At 44.7% G+C, this 19,107-nt stretch overlaps 1 protein-coding gene across 7 annotated transcripts in view; it reads left to right on the top strand.

Moving 5' to 3' along the window:
• JADE1 (jade family PHD finger 1) overlaps window positions 1–19,107 on the top strand; it is a 55,878-nt gene that overhangs the window by 1,548 nt on the left and 35,223 nt on the right. For 3 of the 7 annotated variants that reach the window (XM_060105916.1, XM_060105932.1, XM_060105925.1), the window contains exon 2: window positions 15,361–15,438. In XM_060105916.1, coding sequence (XP_059961899.1) covers window positions 15,387–15,438 — 52 coding nt within the window. In that variant the 5' untranslated portion in view covers window positions 15,361–15,386. Of the gene's footprint in view, window positions 1–15; window positions 126–1,044; window positions 1,123–15,360; window positions 15,439–15,523; window positions 15,621–19,107 lie in introns of those variants that run through there. The other 4 variants (XM_060105937.1, XM_060105922.1, XM_060105929.1 and 1 more) reach the window with 4 other exon arrangements.

Here is a 19,107-nt window from a genome sequence, read left to right on the forward strand (position 1 = left end):
GCGGCTGCTGCTCAAAGTGGTGGAGCGCGGCGGCGGGAGGCAGGTGCACGGCACCCGCCAGTGGGGGTGCCTCAACTTCCGCGGGCGTTTAAATAGCAGCCTCTCTCCCCTCCCACCGGTAATAGGTGACCTGGCGGCCGAGGGCGGCGGGGGGAAGGGGGGATACCTGGGAGCGAGCCTCCGCGGCACGTGGGCAGGTGCTGGGTGGCCCTGGGGCCAACTTTTGTGGCCCGCCTTTGGCGTTGGAGGAGAGGTGGCTCCATGTGGAAATGGGGGCGGGCGGCGGCTGAGGCGCTGCTTTCTCGGCCGCGGCTGGAGCGTCACCTAACGGTCCCAGCAGAGCTGCCGGGCCCGGGGTGGGGGGCTTCGGGGGCGGGGACGCCCGGCCCACCGCGCCCGCGCCGCGGGAACCCCGCACAAAGCCCGAGGCGCGGGGGCGGCCACCGCGCTCCCGCCTGGGGAACTGCCCTAAGCCCGTCGCCGTCCCCGCGCTGATTCCGGCGGGCGGCCGCAGGCGTTTGTTTGTTGGTTCCGCGTCGCCTTCCTCGTCGGATGGCTTCCTGTGACAGAGGTGATACACAGTTTCCAGAACTGTCTGGGGGCGGGAGCGGGCGCCGAGCCCTCTCCGAGCTGCTCGCGGCCGCCGCTGCTCCCGCTCCCGTCTCACAACCGTTTCTCGCCGGCGCGCCCGCCCCAGCCCGAAGGTGCCGCCCGGGAGGGACTCGGGGAGGGGACGGCGCGGCCGTTTCCAGCGGCGCAAGTGGCTTCTACACGCGAGGGAGCGTTTGATTTGCAACTGGGGCCGAGCGGATTGGTGCAGCTGGCGGCGGCGGGGCGGGAGGAGCGGCGGCGGCGGCGGCGGGGGGTGGCCACTTTCAAATAGAGAGGGCGGCGGCGGGGACGCCGCTGCGGAGGGAGTGGGGCTTGGTTGCGCCACGAGAAGGTGTCATCACTGCACCGGGGCTAATTCCGGCGGAGGTGCCGGGAGTTACTTTCCCCTCCTCCCGCGCTGTTGTTTCTGTCGCCTTGGGAGGAGGAGGAGGAGAGAGAGAGGGAGGGAGCAGCGTCGCCGCGCGAAGCCGCGGCCTTGCGCACACCCCGGCGGGCCGCGGGAGCCGCGCGGTGCGTTCTCCGGTGCGGGGCGGCGGCCCAGTTCTCCCCTCCCCGGGATCCCCCTCCCCCTTCCTGGGGTCGTCAGCTTTCTCTCTGCGCAGCCCACCCGCACTCTCCCCCCTCCCACACCGGTTCCGCATCCACGGGTCTTTCGCCCCGGGTGCTCCCTCCCCTGTCGTACACCCCCGCCCCGGCTTCCCCACCCTGGGTTCCCCCTCCCCGGCGCGCGGGGGCGGCCGTAGTCCCGGCACCCGGTGAATGCAGCGTGCAAACAAAAAAGCGGGCGATTTAAACGTGCCTTCAAAACCCGTTAGGAATGCATCGTCACCCGGAGACCGTTTAAAAGCAGCTTGGGCTGGTTTTCTAGTAACGAGGAGGGAGGCGCCCACCTCGCTTCGGCGGCGGCGAAGGTCTGCCGCCCTCTGTTTACCACAGCCGAGGGGCAATTTAAATTTTCTTTTTGTAAAGTGATAGCTGCAGTTGAATGACTTCAGACGGCTACATTTTTAGGGAACTGCGAGAGAATCTGAAGTTTCCATTAATGGGAATGCTTAGGGGCTTCTTTCCCAAAGGTTTTTATTAGGGAACTATTTTTCCTTTTTAGAAAACCCGCTGCGAAAGGCTAGCTCTCTAGTTACCTACGTGGCCCGAGTCTAATATCTTTCGAAGTTAATGAACTAGTTTTAAGATCCAGAGAAATTATTTCCCTGAAAGCTGATTTAGGCAGTGATCCACCAATGGTTGGAGATTACTTTAGTAAGTGGTATTTGACCAAATCACAGCTAATCAAGATTTAATCGCTTTTAGGTGGAGGAAGGAAGCGTTCGGTGTAACTGGACTGTACTTCCACAGACAACACTCTTGATACAATAATGTGTGGAAGTAGAGTGGGGTAACACACACTGGAGAGCTAACAGGATGTTCTGTGTGTGACACTAGCAGATACCTGGAACTGAGAATTCTTAGTGTCCTGTCCCAAAGGTTTCAGTCTCATCTAATGTCGCTTTTAAGTCAGATGACTTTCGGATTGTTTGGTTATTTTGCTTTCTTCCTTAAGTTTGTGTATTTTTATATGTGTATTTGATGACCTGGCATTTTCAGCTACTTAAGTGTTAAACATCTCCTTTCCTTCTTACACCAGCCAGAGATAAAGGCAGTAGAACTTGAACTTGATTCCATCTTAAGGTCATAGGCTGCTTTCCAAGAAGAAAAGTTGAGTGGGTTGTCACAGAGATTTTTAACTTTTGACAAAGGTAGATATATGTTCATTTAGAAAGGAAATGATCACCCCCCCGCCCAAGTTCCTCCTCCATCACTTGACAGGTTTTCAGCCTATAAATTAGTATTTTAGTTTTATATTCCTTACGGAGGTTGAAAGAGTAGCTATAAAGGGAAAATAGTGAGAAATGATGAGTGTGCTGGAGAGACCAGGGAGAGAAACCTTTTTGGAATTTAAGGAAATGTTGTATTTTAGGAATGAACAATTGCTTAGCCCAGACACTCTGGGGAGAAGGATTAACTAAAAACAGAAACAAAATTTGGGGGACTTGTTGAGAATACAAGCAGATCTCCATGTGTTTCACCTTCATAAATACTGATTTTTGACTTCAAGGAGCCCTTAGTGGCTTAAAGTATTATTACAGAAGTGGTGTTATGTGTACATTGTTGAAAATTAGAGAAGCAAATATAAAAACACGTTCCTACCACCTAGAAATCAGCGTTGTATTGTTTTCCAGATAATTGTGTATATGTATGTATGTATGTTTTAATCGAAATGAGTCATACTGTCTATACAGTTGTGTAAGGAGTTTTTGCTTTTTGGTGTTTTTAATTTTTTTTTCACTGTTAGCAAGCTTGTCTCTTATTGGGAGATATTCAGATTTCCTCACTCGGCCCCGAAATATAACACGTAGCTTTGTCTAAAACGCTGTCCAGTCAGAGATCATTTATTGCATCTGGTTATTACCCGTAAGTAGGTTTTAGTCTGTGTAGTAACTTTGACAGAACCTCGGGCATTGAGGAGGCATGCCTTTGGAATCAATCATGACTGGATTTGAAAGAGCTGGAATTAAACTAGCATTTTATTGTAATTTGGAAGTCTTCAATTTGGAGATTGTCTGAAAACTACTTGAAAGACATTTGCGTGATGTTTTTATCCACCGACGTGCTGGAAAAAGAATTATCACCTGTTTGTGTTCCAGTACTGAGGTGGTTAGAATAGCAAACATCGAGACATCAGACACTGACCAAACGCTTTATCTTTAGGGTTTGTCAGGAGTTGAGGAGGAGGCGTATGAATGTCACGGTTCTTTTTGCTTCCTTCCTTTCTGTTGGGGAAGCTCTTTCCTCATTTAGTGATGCGGGGCATCTGTTACACTCTTAATGGTCTGTCAGAATTTGCATTATAAACCCAGTTTTCCCACATGGTTAATAACAGTAAGACATCCTCTGGAGGGAAATATGACATCTTAGCCAATATCTTGCTTTTTATTTGGATTGGCATTAAAAATTGTTCAAACAGCGGAAGTTATACCAGTTAAATTTTTTCCTCCCCTCCTTGTCCAAGCCTGTGATAGCTAGAACTGTCGCCATGTTTAACAATACCTTAAAAAAAGAATTTTTTATTTTTCAAATGAAGGCTGGCTTTGCTTGGAATTGTTAGTTTCTTAGGTGGTATCAGAAGCCTGGTAGGAACCTTAATTGGGAAAGTTTTAGTTCCTGAGACAGTAAGTTGTTTCCTTGAACGTTTTAGTGTTCAGTCTATTTTGTCTCTTTTCAAGACCTGGCAGCACTTTATTTGGTTATGAATTAAAATTTGGACAATTAATATGTTTATTATTTGTAGTATATAATATTTCAAAAAGTTGAGACTTAATTGAAACAAAGTCTTGCCATTTGCCTGGTGTACTTATACGAAAATATTGTTCTGTGATTGTGAGGGGTATATATTTTGATGTTTTCACAGTTGGTGGGCTCTGATGGAATAAGTTAACCCTGCATTCCTAATAAATGGAAGAGTGGCTCTGGAGGGCCTTTTTACCTTTGAGTGGAAGTGGCATCTTGTCTTTAAGTTTAGCTAGGGTTAACTGTCATGGAACAGAGAGAAAATCTAGTCTAAGAGGATATTATTGATCCTGACTCCCGCCATGTTATTGTGGCCTGGCCTTATCTAGCCTAGACCTTGAATGATTATTAAGGATGTCTTCCTTACCTGAAAGCAACAAAAATAGATTGCCAGAAGTGGAATGTAAAGCCTAGTCTCTGGGGAAGAGACTGGATATTTCCATTTTTGAGTTCTTTATTAACTCTAGAGCAGTGGTATATTATGTGCGCCTAACAAATGTTCAAGGACCAAGCTTTTGATGAATATTCTAAAACAAGTCAGATATTAACTTTTTGCTTTTGGTTCTTCAGGTAGAGTTAAGACATAATAAGGTGACTGAGGACAGTTGAAGTAAGTTCATTTTTAAAACTTCAGGTTCTTTTGGGCTTATTTGCTGAAGGAATTAATCCACAGTTTTCTCCTGGTTTGAAAGCTCTTCCAATTGGCAATAATATATACTTTTTAATATTGAGCATTTAATGTTTGCACAGGAGATTTTAATTTGAAAATTCATGACAGCTGCTAAGACAGTTTCTAAGCAGTTAAAAGTGAAGGTTTCATGGCTGAGGGTCCAAACTGAAGAATAAAAGAGCATTTTTTTTTTCTTTTACTCCTTACTCCAGGGTAAGCAGCAAGAATTGGCAAGGTTAACAAGTTGCTGGAGTTTGAGCTACCTGGTTTGCATTTGTTTAGCACAAAGTACACTTAACATGATTTAAGGTTTTTCTTAATGACTTATGGTCATTTTTATGAGCATCAGTTATTTCAGTGTTGAAATAAAATGATGCACTTAAAGATGTGTAGGCTGATTTCTGGTGGCTTGTAACTTTTTTAAGGTCAAGGGCACTTGAGATCCAAAACCTGTGGAATCTCTCTCACAGAAAAAGCGAGTTGCACCGAAATTTGCATGTCATTTCAGGGTTTGGATGAATACCTTTAAGTGCATCCTGGGATTTCAGTTTAGCATTTAAATTCTGGTGACTTCTTTTTATGATTTCTCTCTGATCCTTTTACATCCCTGTTAATCATGTATTGTAGTTAAAGTGCCTGTCTAGAACAGTCATTTTTCTGCTTATTGGTCACTGGCTTGAAAATCAGATAAGCATGTTAGAAGTTTTTATAACATAGTGTACACTGGCCCCAAGTAGGAGCCTCAGGGGTTTTCCTTTGAGAAAAATTCATGGGTTTCTTGGCCTTTATTTAAGTTGTTTAGAGTACCCCCCCGCCCCTCCCTCTCACCCCCTTACTGCCAGTCTGTTGATTTATAGCAGGGATCAGTAAACTTTTTTAGTAAAGGGCCAGATAGCAAATATTTTAGGCTCTGTGGGCCTGACGGTCTCTATTACAGCTGTTCAATTCTGCCATTGTTGTGAAAGCAATCAGTGGACAAGAGGTAAATGAATGAATGTGGCTGTCTCCCAATAAAACTTTATTTACGGACAGTGAAGTTTGAATCTGGTATAATTTTCAGGTGTTCTGAAATGTTCCTTTGATGCCCTCTCCCCAAACCATTTAAATATGTAAAAACCATTCTTAGCTCAGGGGCTGGACAAAAACAGGCTATGGACCCCTGATTTATAGTGATGCAGCCTTACGATACTATACGTACTTATAATATACCTGTAGTATAGTATAGTGGTAACCGCATTACCTAGTCACCAGATTGTTTCTGCTGGGGCTGAATTCCCTTTCTGATAGGAATCTGAAATAACAAGTTGAAATCAAGTTTGTTTGATAAATATGGAGGGAGTTGGCTAGTCTGAGGGCTGTGGCTCTTAACTCTTTGATTCCTAGATCCCCTTTGAGGATAGGATGTGTAATACAGGACCCTGTGTACCTAGGAAAGCACAGCTAGGGAGTCACACCCTCCAAGGGGACCAGGCCAAGTAGGGGGTATACATTATAACCTGGGAATATATCCAGAGGGAGATACATCCAGAGGAAGATAACCTCTCTCCAAGTAGGGTGTATGTGTTACCAATCAGAAGTTAATGCCAGCTGCTCAGAGGACTCATACCCCTGTGATAGTGTCCAGGGAACTCCTAGCACACTCTCTTTCCAGCTCTACCTTTTGTATGCTCCACCAGGCTAAATGGCATTTGCAACCATATTCACATCAGCTTCCAGGAAACCGTGTTTTCAAGTTCCAAGTTAACAGACTGTTACTTACTGAGTACATTTTAGTTGTCGGCTCCCTGGTAACGTGTAGTCCATGGCCTTAATCTTTGAGATGACCTCTTTCTAAATCACAGGAGGTGTCCAGGAGCGGGAAGCCTGTGGTTCAGGCGCTGGGAGGAGGGTGGATGGCACAGGAGGGCCACCCATCTCGGGAACTGGTCTTTGGTTCAGCCACTGGCTTTGCCCTAGACCTGCCTGCCTGTGTGTCCTCGCTCACGCTGCTCAACCTCGCCAGAATTTATTGTATGTACTTGTCTTTTTAAAGTCGGGAAAGGTAAATTATCTCTAAAGTGTTTTCTAGTGCCGCAATTATGATTTTATGGGTTTCTTTGGGGAGGGTTTCCTATAGACACAATCCATGAAAAGAGTGAGACTCTTCAGCTTTCGCCTCAGAGCATACTTTCCAGACCTTGTTTGCTAGGCTTTGAGACTGTCTTATGTTTCCATGACCATAATAACAAAACTTGTACAATTGTGATGAAATGTTTGTTTTCATATGTAATTCCGATGATGTATAAATGCAGTTTTTGTTAAGTGTGCCATCTAGGTCTTCTAATGTACAACACTGGGAGTCTGAATTTTTTTTTTAAACAGTACTTTAAAAATTTTTGGTGACTTAACATTGTTAGTGGTAACTGATAGTTTCTGACAACCGGCTATAATCAGGGAACAAAGTTCCTCAAAACAGCTGCATTTCAATCTGTGCACAGTGTAATTGTCATTAACTGGTTGAGTCTGGTTTCTGCAGAAGCTGCTTTGTATATCCTGTATAAGAACATCTGGTTTGAGCATTTAAAAATCTTTTTAAATTACCCTTTATCACTTGGCATTTATTGGCTTATTCTTCCAAGGGTAGAATAAGGGGTTGTAGACTCCTTTCCATCCTTTTCCTTACCTTGGTTCATTCAGAACTATCTCCTGCTAGCTAAGTTACACTTAGTTTTTTCTAAAGTGTTATTCTTCAATGAAGTTTTAGAGTTTGATCTGAAGATGTGCTTGTGTATGTGTTATAAATTAGAATTTGGTTCAGAGATCCCAAGAATATATTCTGAAGAGATTGGTCTTACCTTAGTTTTCCCTGGTAAACTGTCAAAAGAAAAGTGTGAAAAGAGGACCTATAGGGCAAATAGGCTTTGTTTTTCATATGAATTCTGACGAATAGCGATGTGTTAAGGAGGATTCTGAAGTCACGCCTGGGTTTGCGGGGGTGGGGGATGGGGAGAGTGACCTAATTTATTAACCATGCCTGCAATGGGTAGAGGAAATGGTGTGTTTGGTAACCATCTCTGGAATGTAGCTTTTTTTTTCTTCACTTTTTTTTCTGAAATAGTACTGCTCTTAAAGCGAATAGGAAGTTGAGTATTTATTCTTTAAAGGTAGTTTAAACCCTAGTTTTCCTGTCTGCCTTAGTTTTTCTAATTGCATATGTTTTTAGTGACCTGCTACTGGCACTGGATATTCTTATGTTTTGAAACCTTTACTTTTGAAGTAAATAATGAATGAGTGATAGTAGCATTTTACAGCATTATCCTGTTACCTTTTTTTCCTCCTGTGCTATTTTATCAGGTATTTTGAAACAAGACAAGCCTTTGATACCCCATCTCAGGAAGGAGGTGGAATATATATAGTTTATTGATGGCTGCTCATTTTAGGCTGGTGCCTGCCAGGGGCCAAGAAGTTGTGTTCCCGGGGTCTTCTATAATGTGAGGAGCAGGGAAGAAAGGTTTTGGATTTTAAATCTCTACAATTATAAATAGCGTAGTACAGGGTCATGGTAAAAAATTAACAACATGTAAAAGGTCATAAAGGGAGGTAAAAGTTCCCAACCTATTCTGTCTGGAACATTTCAGTCACATTTCTCAGAGATAAACACTATTAACCTTAATGTTCTTCCAGAAATTTTCCCTGAGTATGCAAGCATTTGGTGTATATATTCTCTTCTCTCCTCTTTTATATGTAAATGGGCTGATATTTCATTCCCCCCCGCCCCCCCGCAGTTTGCTGGTGTTTCTTTCTTGATATGTCTTTGGTATCTTCCATATCTGAGCATATAGATCTAACAGAAAGGAATTTTGGGTAGATGGAAATAGGGATAGAAGCTCAGGATTGGAGGCCAAGGTGCTTGATTGCTTTTATTGTTTGGGGGTGAATTCATTTACTCTCATGTAAAGTGAAGTTAACAAAGATACATTACAAATACAAGTGATGGGAATGTTTTGTCATAACTGCTCTTTGGGTGCTGACTCTAATTGAGTCATCAATTACAGAGACCTGGGAAGGGTTTAATAGATTGTTTTAGGGCTCATAAGCAGAGATTGGATTATTTATAAATTGCCATATGGGAGCTGCCTGATTCATTCAGAACCACTCTTACTTATAAATTCCTTAAAATCTTGAAAAATTGTTTTACTAACTTTTAAAGTCTGAGTTTAAAAATAATTTATAAAGAATTTATGGTGAGCTAATGTGTTGTAGCACTTGGACTTTATTAGTAACATTCATAGGAGTAAATATCGCAGTTACGATTATCTGGTCAGTTCTTACAATCTTTTCTTTTGGGAGAGGTGGTTGTTTATTGCTAATATAAACTCTTTTCAGCTGAATATTTTCAAGTATGATGTCTTTGCAAAGGCTCTATAATAGCTTGGGCAGCATTTCTTTTTTTTTTTTCTTTTTAATAAATTTGTTTATTTTTTGGCTGCGTTGGGTCTCCGTTGCTGCGCGCGGGCTTTATCTAGTTGTGGCGAGCGGGGGCTACTCTTTGTTGCGGTGCGCGGGCTTCTCATGGTGGTGGCTTCTCGTTGCGGAGCACGGGCTCTAGGCGCACAGGCTTCAGTAGTTGTGGCTTGAGAGCTCAGTAGTTGTGGCTCGTGGGCTCTAGAGCACAGGCTCAGTAGTTGTGGCGCACGGGCTTAGTTGCTCCGTGGCATGTGGGATCTTCCCGGACCAGGGCTTGAACCCGTGTCCCCTGCATTGGCAGGCGGCTTCTTCACTACTGTGCCACCAGGGAAGCCCCTTTAAACACGTTTTGATTTATGACATTATAAAGGACACATTTTTACAAGTTCCGTTTTTCTGGGTTGAAATATTTAGACAAGGTTAAAACTTTAACATTTAATATCTAAGCAGTTTGTCAGTTAAATCAAATCTGTGACTATCTTTTTGACCAGATATAACCCTTTGTTTAAAGTGAGAAATCTGGGTTTGAGTTACAGTCACACTAGTATTTTTATGCTCTGAGCATATGAATTAGATAGTGTTGTCAATTTGAAAACTACTATCTAGGCGATTAATGTTTGCTTTAAAAACTGAGGTAAGAAACCAGCTGGATTTCCTTCACATTCATTTAGGGATAGGAGGTTACTGTGAAGTATAGGTCATTATTATATTTGGGTATTTTGTTACCTTGGGTACTGTATACTTCATAGAAGACAAAAAGAAAGAAGACATATTAAGGAAATGTAAATCATTTTTTATAGGGGAGGTAATAGTCTATGACCAATAACTTAGCAATAAAATTATCAGTTGCATAGTGTTTAGAAATAATATTTGAATTGTGTGAACTTAGCAAACAGAACTTGCTCATTATAAAATACCTTTATCTTTATGTAAGACTACTTGGTGTCTGAAAATACATTCATTAATGTACATTTTTATATTATACATTTTCTAAATACATTTTAAAATATAGTACATTTAAGTATTAGATCATTAACTTTGACAGAGAATGGAAGGGCACCTATAAATTTGAAAATAAAGTAGTGGAACTTACTCCAGTGAAAGGTCATTTAGATATTAAAGTGAAGCATTTTAAATTCCATAAAGCTGAGTGAGCATAGGATACAGTTTATGTACAGGAACTCAGTCATTCATCCTATTGGTTATTTTAACACATAGCTAATCCATTACATTGCATTAGGTAATACATAGAGAAGTAGTATGTAGAGGTCTTTAATTCAACTTTAATTGAAGTTTTAGAACTTCTTGAGTGAAATAAATAAGAATGAAAACAGAGTGGACAAAATTGATACTTCGAAGGAAAAAACAGCCTTTCTGCATATAAACCATAAGATAATTAAAACCACTAGGGTGTAGTCCTTATTGTAGCTGTAGAGTTTATGGCCTGATAAATGGTCCCTGTTCCACCACAGAGAGTAATTCTAGTGACTGGACAGTTTGTTTTCCTCAAATCTGTCTTCTTCCCAGGAGTAGCATTGAACAAACATCCTCAGATTCTTAATCATCTTATTCTTTTGTAAAAGCTCTTCTCTCTTTGTCCTCCAGGTCATTTCCCATTCTTTCTTAGCTGGAGTCGCATGCCAGTCATGCCTCCCTGGCACCACACCCAGGTCACTGAACTTGCTCCCTTACAAATTCCTGAACCACTTGGGGATGGGTTCCTTCAGCTAATGGCTGCTCTTAACTTAGTGCCTGCTGATTTTCCCCCCTAATTTCAGTCTGAGGACACTTAAATTTGAAGGTTTTGAGGTACCTTGCCATCTCACATACATATCCCATGTCCCACTATAATCCATGAATCCTGTAACCTTTATAGTAGTTATCACACTGAGGCTACTTATCTAGTTGTTTGCTTACTGTATCTCCCTGTGGGCCATTCTGTATCTTGTTCACCATATTTTTGGCATCTAACTTGATTCAATTTTAATTGAATTAATATATTAGCTAATCCACCTCATTTAAACCCCTGTGACAGAAGAAGCTGCAGGAGAGTGATCTGCGTGTAGGATGTTACCTGTGCTTCCTGAGGAGATGGTGCTCTGAGCAGCTGCCACTTGTACCTGGTTGTCTCGGCATGTCCCTCCGTGCTGCCAAAGGATTATCGCTTGACTGCTGCAGCCAGGGTCTTTGGCCAGTGACTTCCTCTTACTTGGCCTTTCCAGGCAATGTTCTGATTATAATCAGGCTTCCTAGGTAATCTTTCGCTTTTTGGGCAAAGTCCCAAATGCCCAATAATTAGTGTTCTGTCTGCCTAGCTGTTATGCTTCTCATGGCAAGTGGACACTCCAGGCTCCTATAAATTGCATCACCTTGAGCCAGTTTTGATGAAATCAGACAGGATGTCAGGACAAGCCCTATTGAGGACTGGACCCAGAGTTCTGGGGGTGTCTGTTGTAGCTGCCCTTTGAAGTCCTGTTTTGCTCAAGACCTCTCTCTGTGATGTCTTTATTTCACATTTAATTCGAGAGAATCTCTTTTCTGGAACTTACTATAACCTTTTAGAGACACGTATATAGAACATTTAAATGATAACGCAAGGCAGGAGTTGATTGGCTGTTAAAGAAAATAGTACATTAAAAAGTAGGGTGAAAAAGTTCTAAAAGAAGGAAAAATGTGAAATGAGTGGTATAGAATGTAAATGCTTTTAATTGGAATGGTTGACAGGGTACTTAGTGACTTTGAGCTGAGCCCTGGAGAAGAGGTGGGATTGGGATGGATGGGTGGGGAGGAAAGGGCCAAAGGACCACTGTCAGCAGAGACTGAGGATGGAAAGAAGAGGCGTTTTCAAGGATAGAAGCCAGGCAAACTGGTTACAGGGGCTTGTTAGGCGAGATGTTTGGGTAGAGCAGGGAGGGGCCAGGTGGTGGAAAACCTCTGAGTTTCTGGCTGGACCCATTTGCAGTGTGGAACGGAGGGAGAGATTGGCGTAGGGAACAGCTTGACGAGGTCACCTCATAGGCTGGTTTAATTTGTTGTAACAATTGGAAGGGGTAAAAAATTAAGGGCATGGAGGACGGAAGGGTGGTGCCTAAAGTAATCTTCGGTATAGGTGGCTGAAGACCTCGTGGGGCAGTAGGGGGACTGGAAAGGGTCATACGTTATGAAATGACAAGCCTTGGCAATTGAATAGAAAGGTAAGAAGGGATGTATATTAGTAAATAAATGAGCGAATAGCAAGATTCTGAATGTGAAGTTGCTGCACAGAGGAATATGCTAGGTTATATGTATGTTAAGTATTACAGTGTTTTGCCCCAAATGTGCTGCTGCTTTTTGTTACCTCCCCTTTGTTCTTCAGGACTCGGCTTAGAATCTTACCGACTCAGTCGAGCTGCGTTTCTGTAGTCTTATGTTTACCACTGTCAAGCACTAAGCATACTGAATTCCTGTTGACTTGTCTGTCTTCTCTACGAGACCAGGAACTCCATAAGATCAGGGATAGTCATTTTGCTCCAGCGCCTCCTAATACATTAGGTATTCAAATGTTTGTGGGATGCATTATATATGCTGTTATATTTTCTTGCTGCTTTCTCTGGAGTGTTGCAAGTAGCCCTTTTAATTGATTATTACTTATCCTACTACCATCTAGATAATAATCAGTGATTGCCCTAAATGATGCTAAGGGCCCTCTGCTTTCTCTCACTGGCTTTCATTGGACAGATGTTTGCAGCATGCAACCACTGTAGTGTCTGTCTTAAAGATAGTAACATGTGTGTACTTGGATTTCTTGATGGAGTACGTAACCCCAGGTGAGATACATCAGGCTGATGTCAAGGATTAAGTACGTTAGAGCCACAGAGGAGGCGATTCTGGCGTGCACTCACCCTGTTGCTGTACCAGGTTCCCTGGAGAAGTACAGCACAGCATTCTCAACCTTCTTTACTCAAGATCTTTTAGGGCTGGTGAAAACGGAATTTATTAAAACAAAAATACTATTTTTACTCTTCTTTTCCTTGCATAGTTTTGCATGAGAGTATATATGTGTGTTTAGGAACATCATTCTATTTTGGTCAATGCTTGCATTCTGCATACAGTGACTGAAGCGCGTGCTTTCTCTGGGAAACTGTGTATGAAAGCTAGCAGGAAAACATTTTGATTTTAAAAGATTCTCAGTTTTCCAAACTATTCTCTTTAGGTAAATGTTAGTTGTCCAAATCAACGAAGCTGTGACCAGCGTTTGTTTCCTTGTTTCTAGCTGGGGAGCGTTTGTGCGCTTTCTCAGCCTCTTACTCTTTCTCACAGTTCTTACACCCGCTCCTGAGGTGGGAACTGCATTCTTCTTGCCCTGATGCTTCACGCTGTTAATTTTAAGGAATTCCTCTTTCGGTAGCACTCTCCTTTTCTTTTTTTCTTCTTTTAAAGCTCCCTTGTAACGTAGGCCCTAGGGAGCTGAGGCTGAAGCTGTTGCTGGGAACGAGTGGTCTTCGCCTTTCCGTCCCCTCCTTGTGCCTTCTGACAGGTCCGGAGCGGGAGCAGGGGTGCCTTCTAGGAGGCTGGAGGAGGGTTCAGCTGTCAGCAGTTGGTATTTTGGCACATGGTGACAGGGCGGGGAAGATAATCGTTTCAAGAGGGGAGGGGGCCACAGGAGTGTGTTGCCTGCGGAAGTTTTTCTGGGGTGGGCCTGCCCCAGGCCAGAGTTGTAGGTTGCTGGGTGAACGGGGCTCTGCAGAAAAGCCGGGGAGGGGCAGTGAGGGTGGACTTTAGGACTGTGACCCCGCCCATGACTCGGGTCAGGACTCACGTCCTGGCTTCCTTGTAGAAGTTCTTTTAATGGTTTTGGAAGAATCATTTGGTAAAAACACACAAACTTTAACTGGTGAGTGTCTCAGAAAGAAAATATAAAATAGAGATTAGGAGCCTGAATATTTGAGAGAATCATACAGATCTGTTTTGTAGGTGTGAGCAGACTGCAAAATGGTGTGCTTTCTGCTCTTTTCTGCTCCACTTAGAGTGGACCTTTGGGTTTTTAATTTCCGACTTGTTGTAGAACAGTTTCTGTCTTGTTTCGAGCACAGTGCTTCTCCACATTGTTTTCCCACACCATTCCTGTGTGCCCCACTCTTAGAAGCTCATCACATTGTAATGCTGTGATTCCCAATGAGGGAGAGGTTGGGATATACTTTTTGGAGGGGCTGGATGGGTAGGGAATGGACGACCAACCATACTTTGACTTGGAAAGCCCTCCTCCCTCATTGGGAGTCACTGATCTGGCAGTAAGATCAGGGCCCTAAAGATGTCGAGGTGATCAGTAATTTTAGTTTGGAAAAGCTTTTCGGATTTGTTTAGAACGCTGCCCTTTGTGAATATAACCTCGAGTTCATCTGTGTAAGTTCAGTGACTGGCCATTCAATCTCGGTGCACTGCCCTCTTTCCTAAATGCAGTCTTTCTCTCTTCTGTGGTGCTGGAGGCCTGTCGCCACCTGGCAGGAGTTGGCAAGGTGGACTGGGTGTCTGCACAAACTGCTTTCTTAGTTTGGCTGAGTTAGGTTGGACAAGGCCTGTAAGGAGTTGGGGTGAAGGGTAGTGAAATTGGATTTGGAATTAGAAGTTCCCTACTCACAATGTGACCTTGGGTAAGTGGCTGCTTAAGCCTTTTTTTGGCCTGAGTTTCCTAATGAGTAAAGGGGAGGGGTCTGGATCGGAGTGAATCACTGAGGGGTTGGAGATGACTAGAGGATACGTTTGCATTCCCAGTTGTCCCATTGGTTTTGTTCCTAGGACTCCAGGTACTCAGCTTTTAGACTTCTTTTAGCAAAATTTGCCTGAGAAGCAGAACCATGCCCAGCGCAGTGTAAATATTCACACGTTCCGGCACAGCCCCAGCCCCACGCATACACACACGCGTAAAATACATACGAATCTGTCTGTGGTGAGGAGGCAGTGTGCTCATTGCCATGGGCTTTTCCCTGCAGGGCTTGCTGCCGGTCAGCCAGAGAGACGCCTGGAGTAGTTGTAGTGATAATGTCACAGGAATGAGAGAGAAGGCCTGACACCTTTGGGAGACCTGCTGATGTGTGATTTCTCCACCCCTCCCCCTCCTTTTTGAACCTGTTCTGTTAATAATTGCACCTAATTATGTATCTTTGGTCTTTTTACTGCTTATAATTCAAATGCTACTTAAAGCCGATTGTTTGCTCTTGTGTGCTGTAAATCCTGGGCTGCCATCTGAAGCACAACTTGATGGTTGTGTATTATCATCTTGGGTTAAGTGCTGTCTCATTGCCTTGCAGGCTGCCTGCTGTTTCCCGGGGAGATCATGAAACGAGGTCGCCTTCCCAGCAGCAGTGAGGACTCTGACGACAATGGCAGTAAGTCCTGCTTTGTTGTTCTTGGAACCTGCCAGGGTTTGGGTCAGTGTAAAAACATGGTTCTTTAATGTAATGCTTTAAATAGCTGAGGCCCTTCGAATATCAGGGAGGCCAGAGAAGAGCCAAGGCCTGAGAAGCACATCGGAGTGTGACACCGCGGGTCTGGGACCAAGTCTTTCTGGGTAAGGCTGACTGCAGGCAGGCATTCCTCAGGCTTCCTGCTTGTTTTCCAGAGATGAATAATCCAGTTTCGAGAGTCACTGGTGCGTCTGTTTTTCCTAAACAGCATTTACAGCACTTCACAGTTGCTCTTTATGAAAAGGGAACTTAATCGAAGTCAGTTAATTATTAACTAGTCCAACCCCGATACAAAGGGAGATTGAGGACTGCCTAGTGTGATGTGAAAATATTAAGTACACGAGTCAGCGGTCTTCAGTGGATTTGAACATGCCTGTATTTAATAATACTACTGTATGCATCTCAGCTCTCTGGCATCCTCATATTTTCACAGTGCAGCTGAGGACCAGAAGTTAGTTGGCTTCCAGGCAGGCAAAATAAATGTCACACAGCGTCTGTGTATTGGGAAGCTAACAGACGATCCGGGGAAGAGCTCCCTTCAGATAACAAGGAAATTTTGTACCTAGCACAGTGCCTGAGCTCTGGCCTGTTATCTTATGTTTTATATGACAGATCAAATTTGGGAAACCTTGAAAGAATGCTTGCTCTGCTGAGTGACGGGAAAAGTATTGGGCCTGCTTTCAAGGAACTCTCTTTGGCATATATAAGATTGAGCTCCGATGGAAAGTCACCAGGGCAGTCGGAGATGCCTTTTTGATGCACTGTGGAAACGTATATATGTAGACACAAACTCTGGAGGGGAGGGCAAGGGAAACCTACAGAGGAGATAAAAGTTGGGCAGGTCCTGAAGGATGAAATCGTTTTAGGCAAACGGGGCTCTTTTTCCGCGCTCCAAGTTTTCGGCAGATTAAAAGCGGCAAATTAGAAAGCAAAGGTTTGCTGTAGGTGGTCACACCGACAGCCGCCGGAAACATGAAAAACAGAAGAACTCAAACACAGCGGTTTGACTGGAGCGTTGGGTGCAGGCATGGAGCAGTGGGAAAGAGAACTGGTGGTGATGGGAGGGTGTTGGGTGTTGGGGTACCTGCGAAGTAAGCTGAGACCGCAAGGTGAAGGGCTGGGAGCTCTTGGGACAGATGGTGGGAGCTAAGTTTGGCCTGAGGGAAGAGTGAGCTGGGTAAGCGCTCCAGAGAGGGGCGTTCCTTCTGTTTCAGGGAGCGGAATTAAGGGGCTGTACCCGTCTGTGGGAGCCTTCGGGAACCCTGAACTTCTTAGCGCTTATCTATTCACAGCCCTCACTACCTGTTTTCTCTATTTACTTAGGCTTTTTACTCCTTGAGGCAAAAACATGCTTAGGTATTTCTTTTCTGCCCCCTCTGATGCCTGTCAAAGTGTCCTCTGGAGTTATAAGCACTCAATAAACGCTTGCTGTTAGCTCATGTACACAGTTTGTCCTGCAGCAATTAAAAAAAAGAAAAACTTGCTTTTTAAGTTCAGAATTAATCAGAAGAGGGGTTCGTGAATTATGTCCGTGTACTAACAGTGCCTGGTAAAAGGCTAAGAGTCCTGTTTCCCTCTGACTTTGGTTGGGGAGCCGGTCCTCGCTCACTCTGTTGACTCTCAGCACTGCCTCATACCCACTTTGGGAGAGCTGGGTTAGAAAAGGCTCTCCTGGAATGTCCTCTCAGACTTAGACTCTTCCCCTTTCTGGACTAGAGGGTGTGCATTCTTGCTGTCTCTGTGTGTGTCTAAATGTGCTCCTGTAATCCAGTGACATCGGATTAGGGCCAATCATTTTAATTTAAATGCCAATTTAAAGGCTTTATGTCCAAATACAGTCACATTCTGAGGTATTGGGGGGTTAGGCTTCAACATATGAAATTTTGGGGGACACAGTTCAGCCCATAACAGCCCTAGAAGACCAAATGCTTCATCTAAACCTATATTTCCACCCAGAACTCTAGGGGAAGAGAGTACCCAAAATCCCCACTGAAAGTCAATCCATCAGGTCACCTTACTGGTAATGGGCCTTTTTTGTCCTCCAGCTAATATGCTATGTCTGTGCTGGCCCCCCTGAAGAAGGCAGGGATGGAGGACCAAGGTAAATACTTATAGGGCACAACCTGTGTTTTGTTCTACACTAGGCTATACGTGGAAATAGAGTGGTGGTGGTAGAGGATGAGGATGATAGCTGCCAGTGGAAAGGAGGCAGGCTGGCCTGTGTCGTATAGTTGATTCAGTGTAAAGTGAGTGGTGACACTTCATGGCTGTGCTGTCTGTCCAGGCCTGATGATTTGGTCATTATGGCAGATGATGGTCGTGGTAAACAGCTCTCATTATGACCCCTAGAATGCCAAGCCGTATGAACACACGTACATTATCTGCACCACGGAGCACACTTTCTACCCTTTCTGAGGGCAGCTGCTACCCAGTGTGGGCTTCTGCCACCAGCCTGCCTCTTTGCACTGGAGCTCATCCTCTTGTGTAGGCACATGGTGGGTGTGAGTAGGTGCCTTCTGCCCCTGCAGTCAGGTGCACAGAACTGAGCCTGCCCTTAGCTGAGTCTGAGTACTTGGCAGCCCTGCTTGTGAGATGGGCGGTCTGTGTAGTGGCCTCTCCCCAGCCTTTCCAGCCTGCAGTCCCGACGGAAGTTTGGCTGCAGCTCCCGACCCAACGCAGAGCATGTCAAAGTGGAGAAGAGGCAGCTGCGGATGTCAGCTTGGGGCCCCAGCACCAGCCACAGTCACGGCTAGGCCCCGCTGGCCTCCTGGGCTGGAGCCCTTTGCTTTGATTTCTGGCCTGGTCCAGGGGAATACTGGTGTGGTATTTACAGTTGGGGATGGACGGGCATTTTCTGTGCCAGTGCAAGCCCTCATCCAGCTGCAGTCATAGTTGTTGAAGCTTTTCTCCAGGTGCCCTGGACTGCCAGCCTTGGCAGTTGGATGAAGTAGCACTGGGGTGTTTGCAGGCTGTGTCTGTAATTGCTGGGCTCCTGGGACTGGGTGGCTCAGCCAGTCTCTGAAGTTATGCATTGTGCCAGGGTGTGGCTTGGGGAAACAAGCACTTTATTTCCTGCTTCCCAGTCCATGGTCCTCTGTGTTAGGCGTTTTGGCAAATGTGGCGGTGGGTCCACCAGCTATTTTTGGTGTTTCCATCCAGCCTGCAGGGAGGAAGGAGGAGCTGGAGGTTGAATCGGTCATCATTGGCCAGTAATTTTATCAATCATGCCTCGGTAATGAAGCCTCCATACAAACCCAAAAGGACAGAGTTCGGAGAGCTTCCAGATGGTGAGCATGTGGTGACTGGGAGAGAATGGTGCACGCTGAGAGGGCATGGAAGCTCTGTGCCCTTTCCCCATGCCTTGTCCTACGTATCTCTTCATTTGGCTGTTGGCTCATATCCTTCAATATCCTCTTAGAATAAGTTGGTGATCTAGTAAGTAACATGTTTCTCTGAGTTCTGTGAGCCGCTCTAACAAAGTACTTGAACCCGAGGAGAGGGGCTTATGGGAACCCCTGCCAGTCAGAAGCACAGGTAATAACCTGGGCTTGGCAACTGGCATCTGAAGTGGAAGTTGGTCTCATGGGGCTG

Source organism: Mesoplodon densirostris, chromosome 1 (assembly GCF_025265405.1).
Source record: "Mesoplodon densirostris isolate mMesDen1 chromosome 1, mMesDen1 primary haplotype, whole genome shotgun sequence".
Lineage (NCBI taxonomy): Eukaryota > Metazoa > Chordata > Mammalia > Artiodactyla > Ziphiidae > Mesoplodon > Mesoplodon densirostris.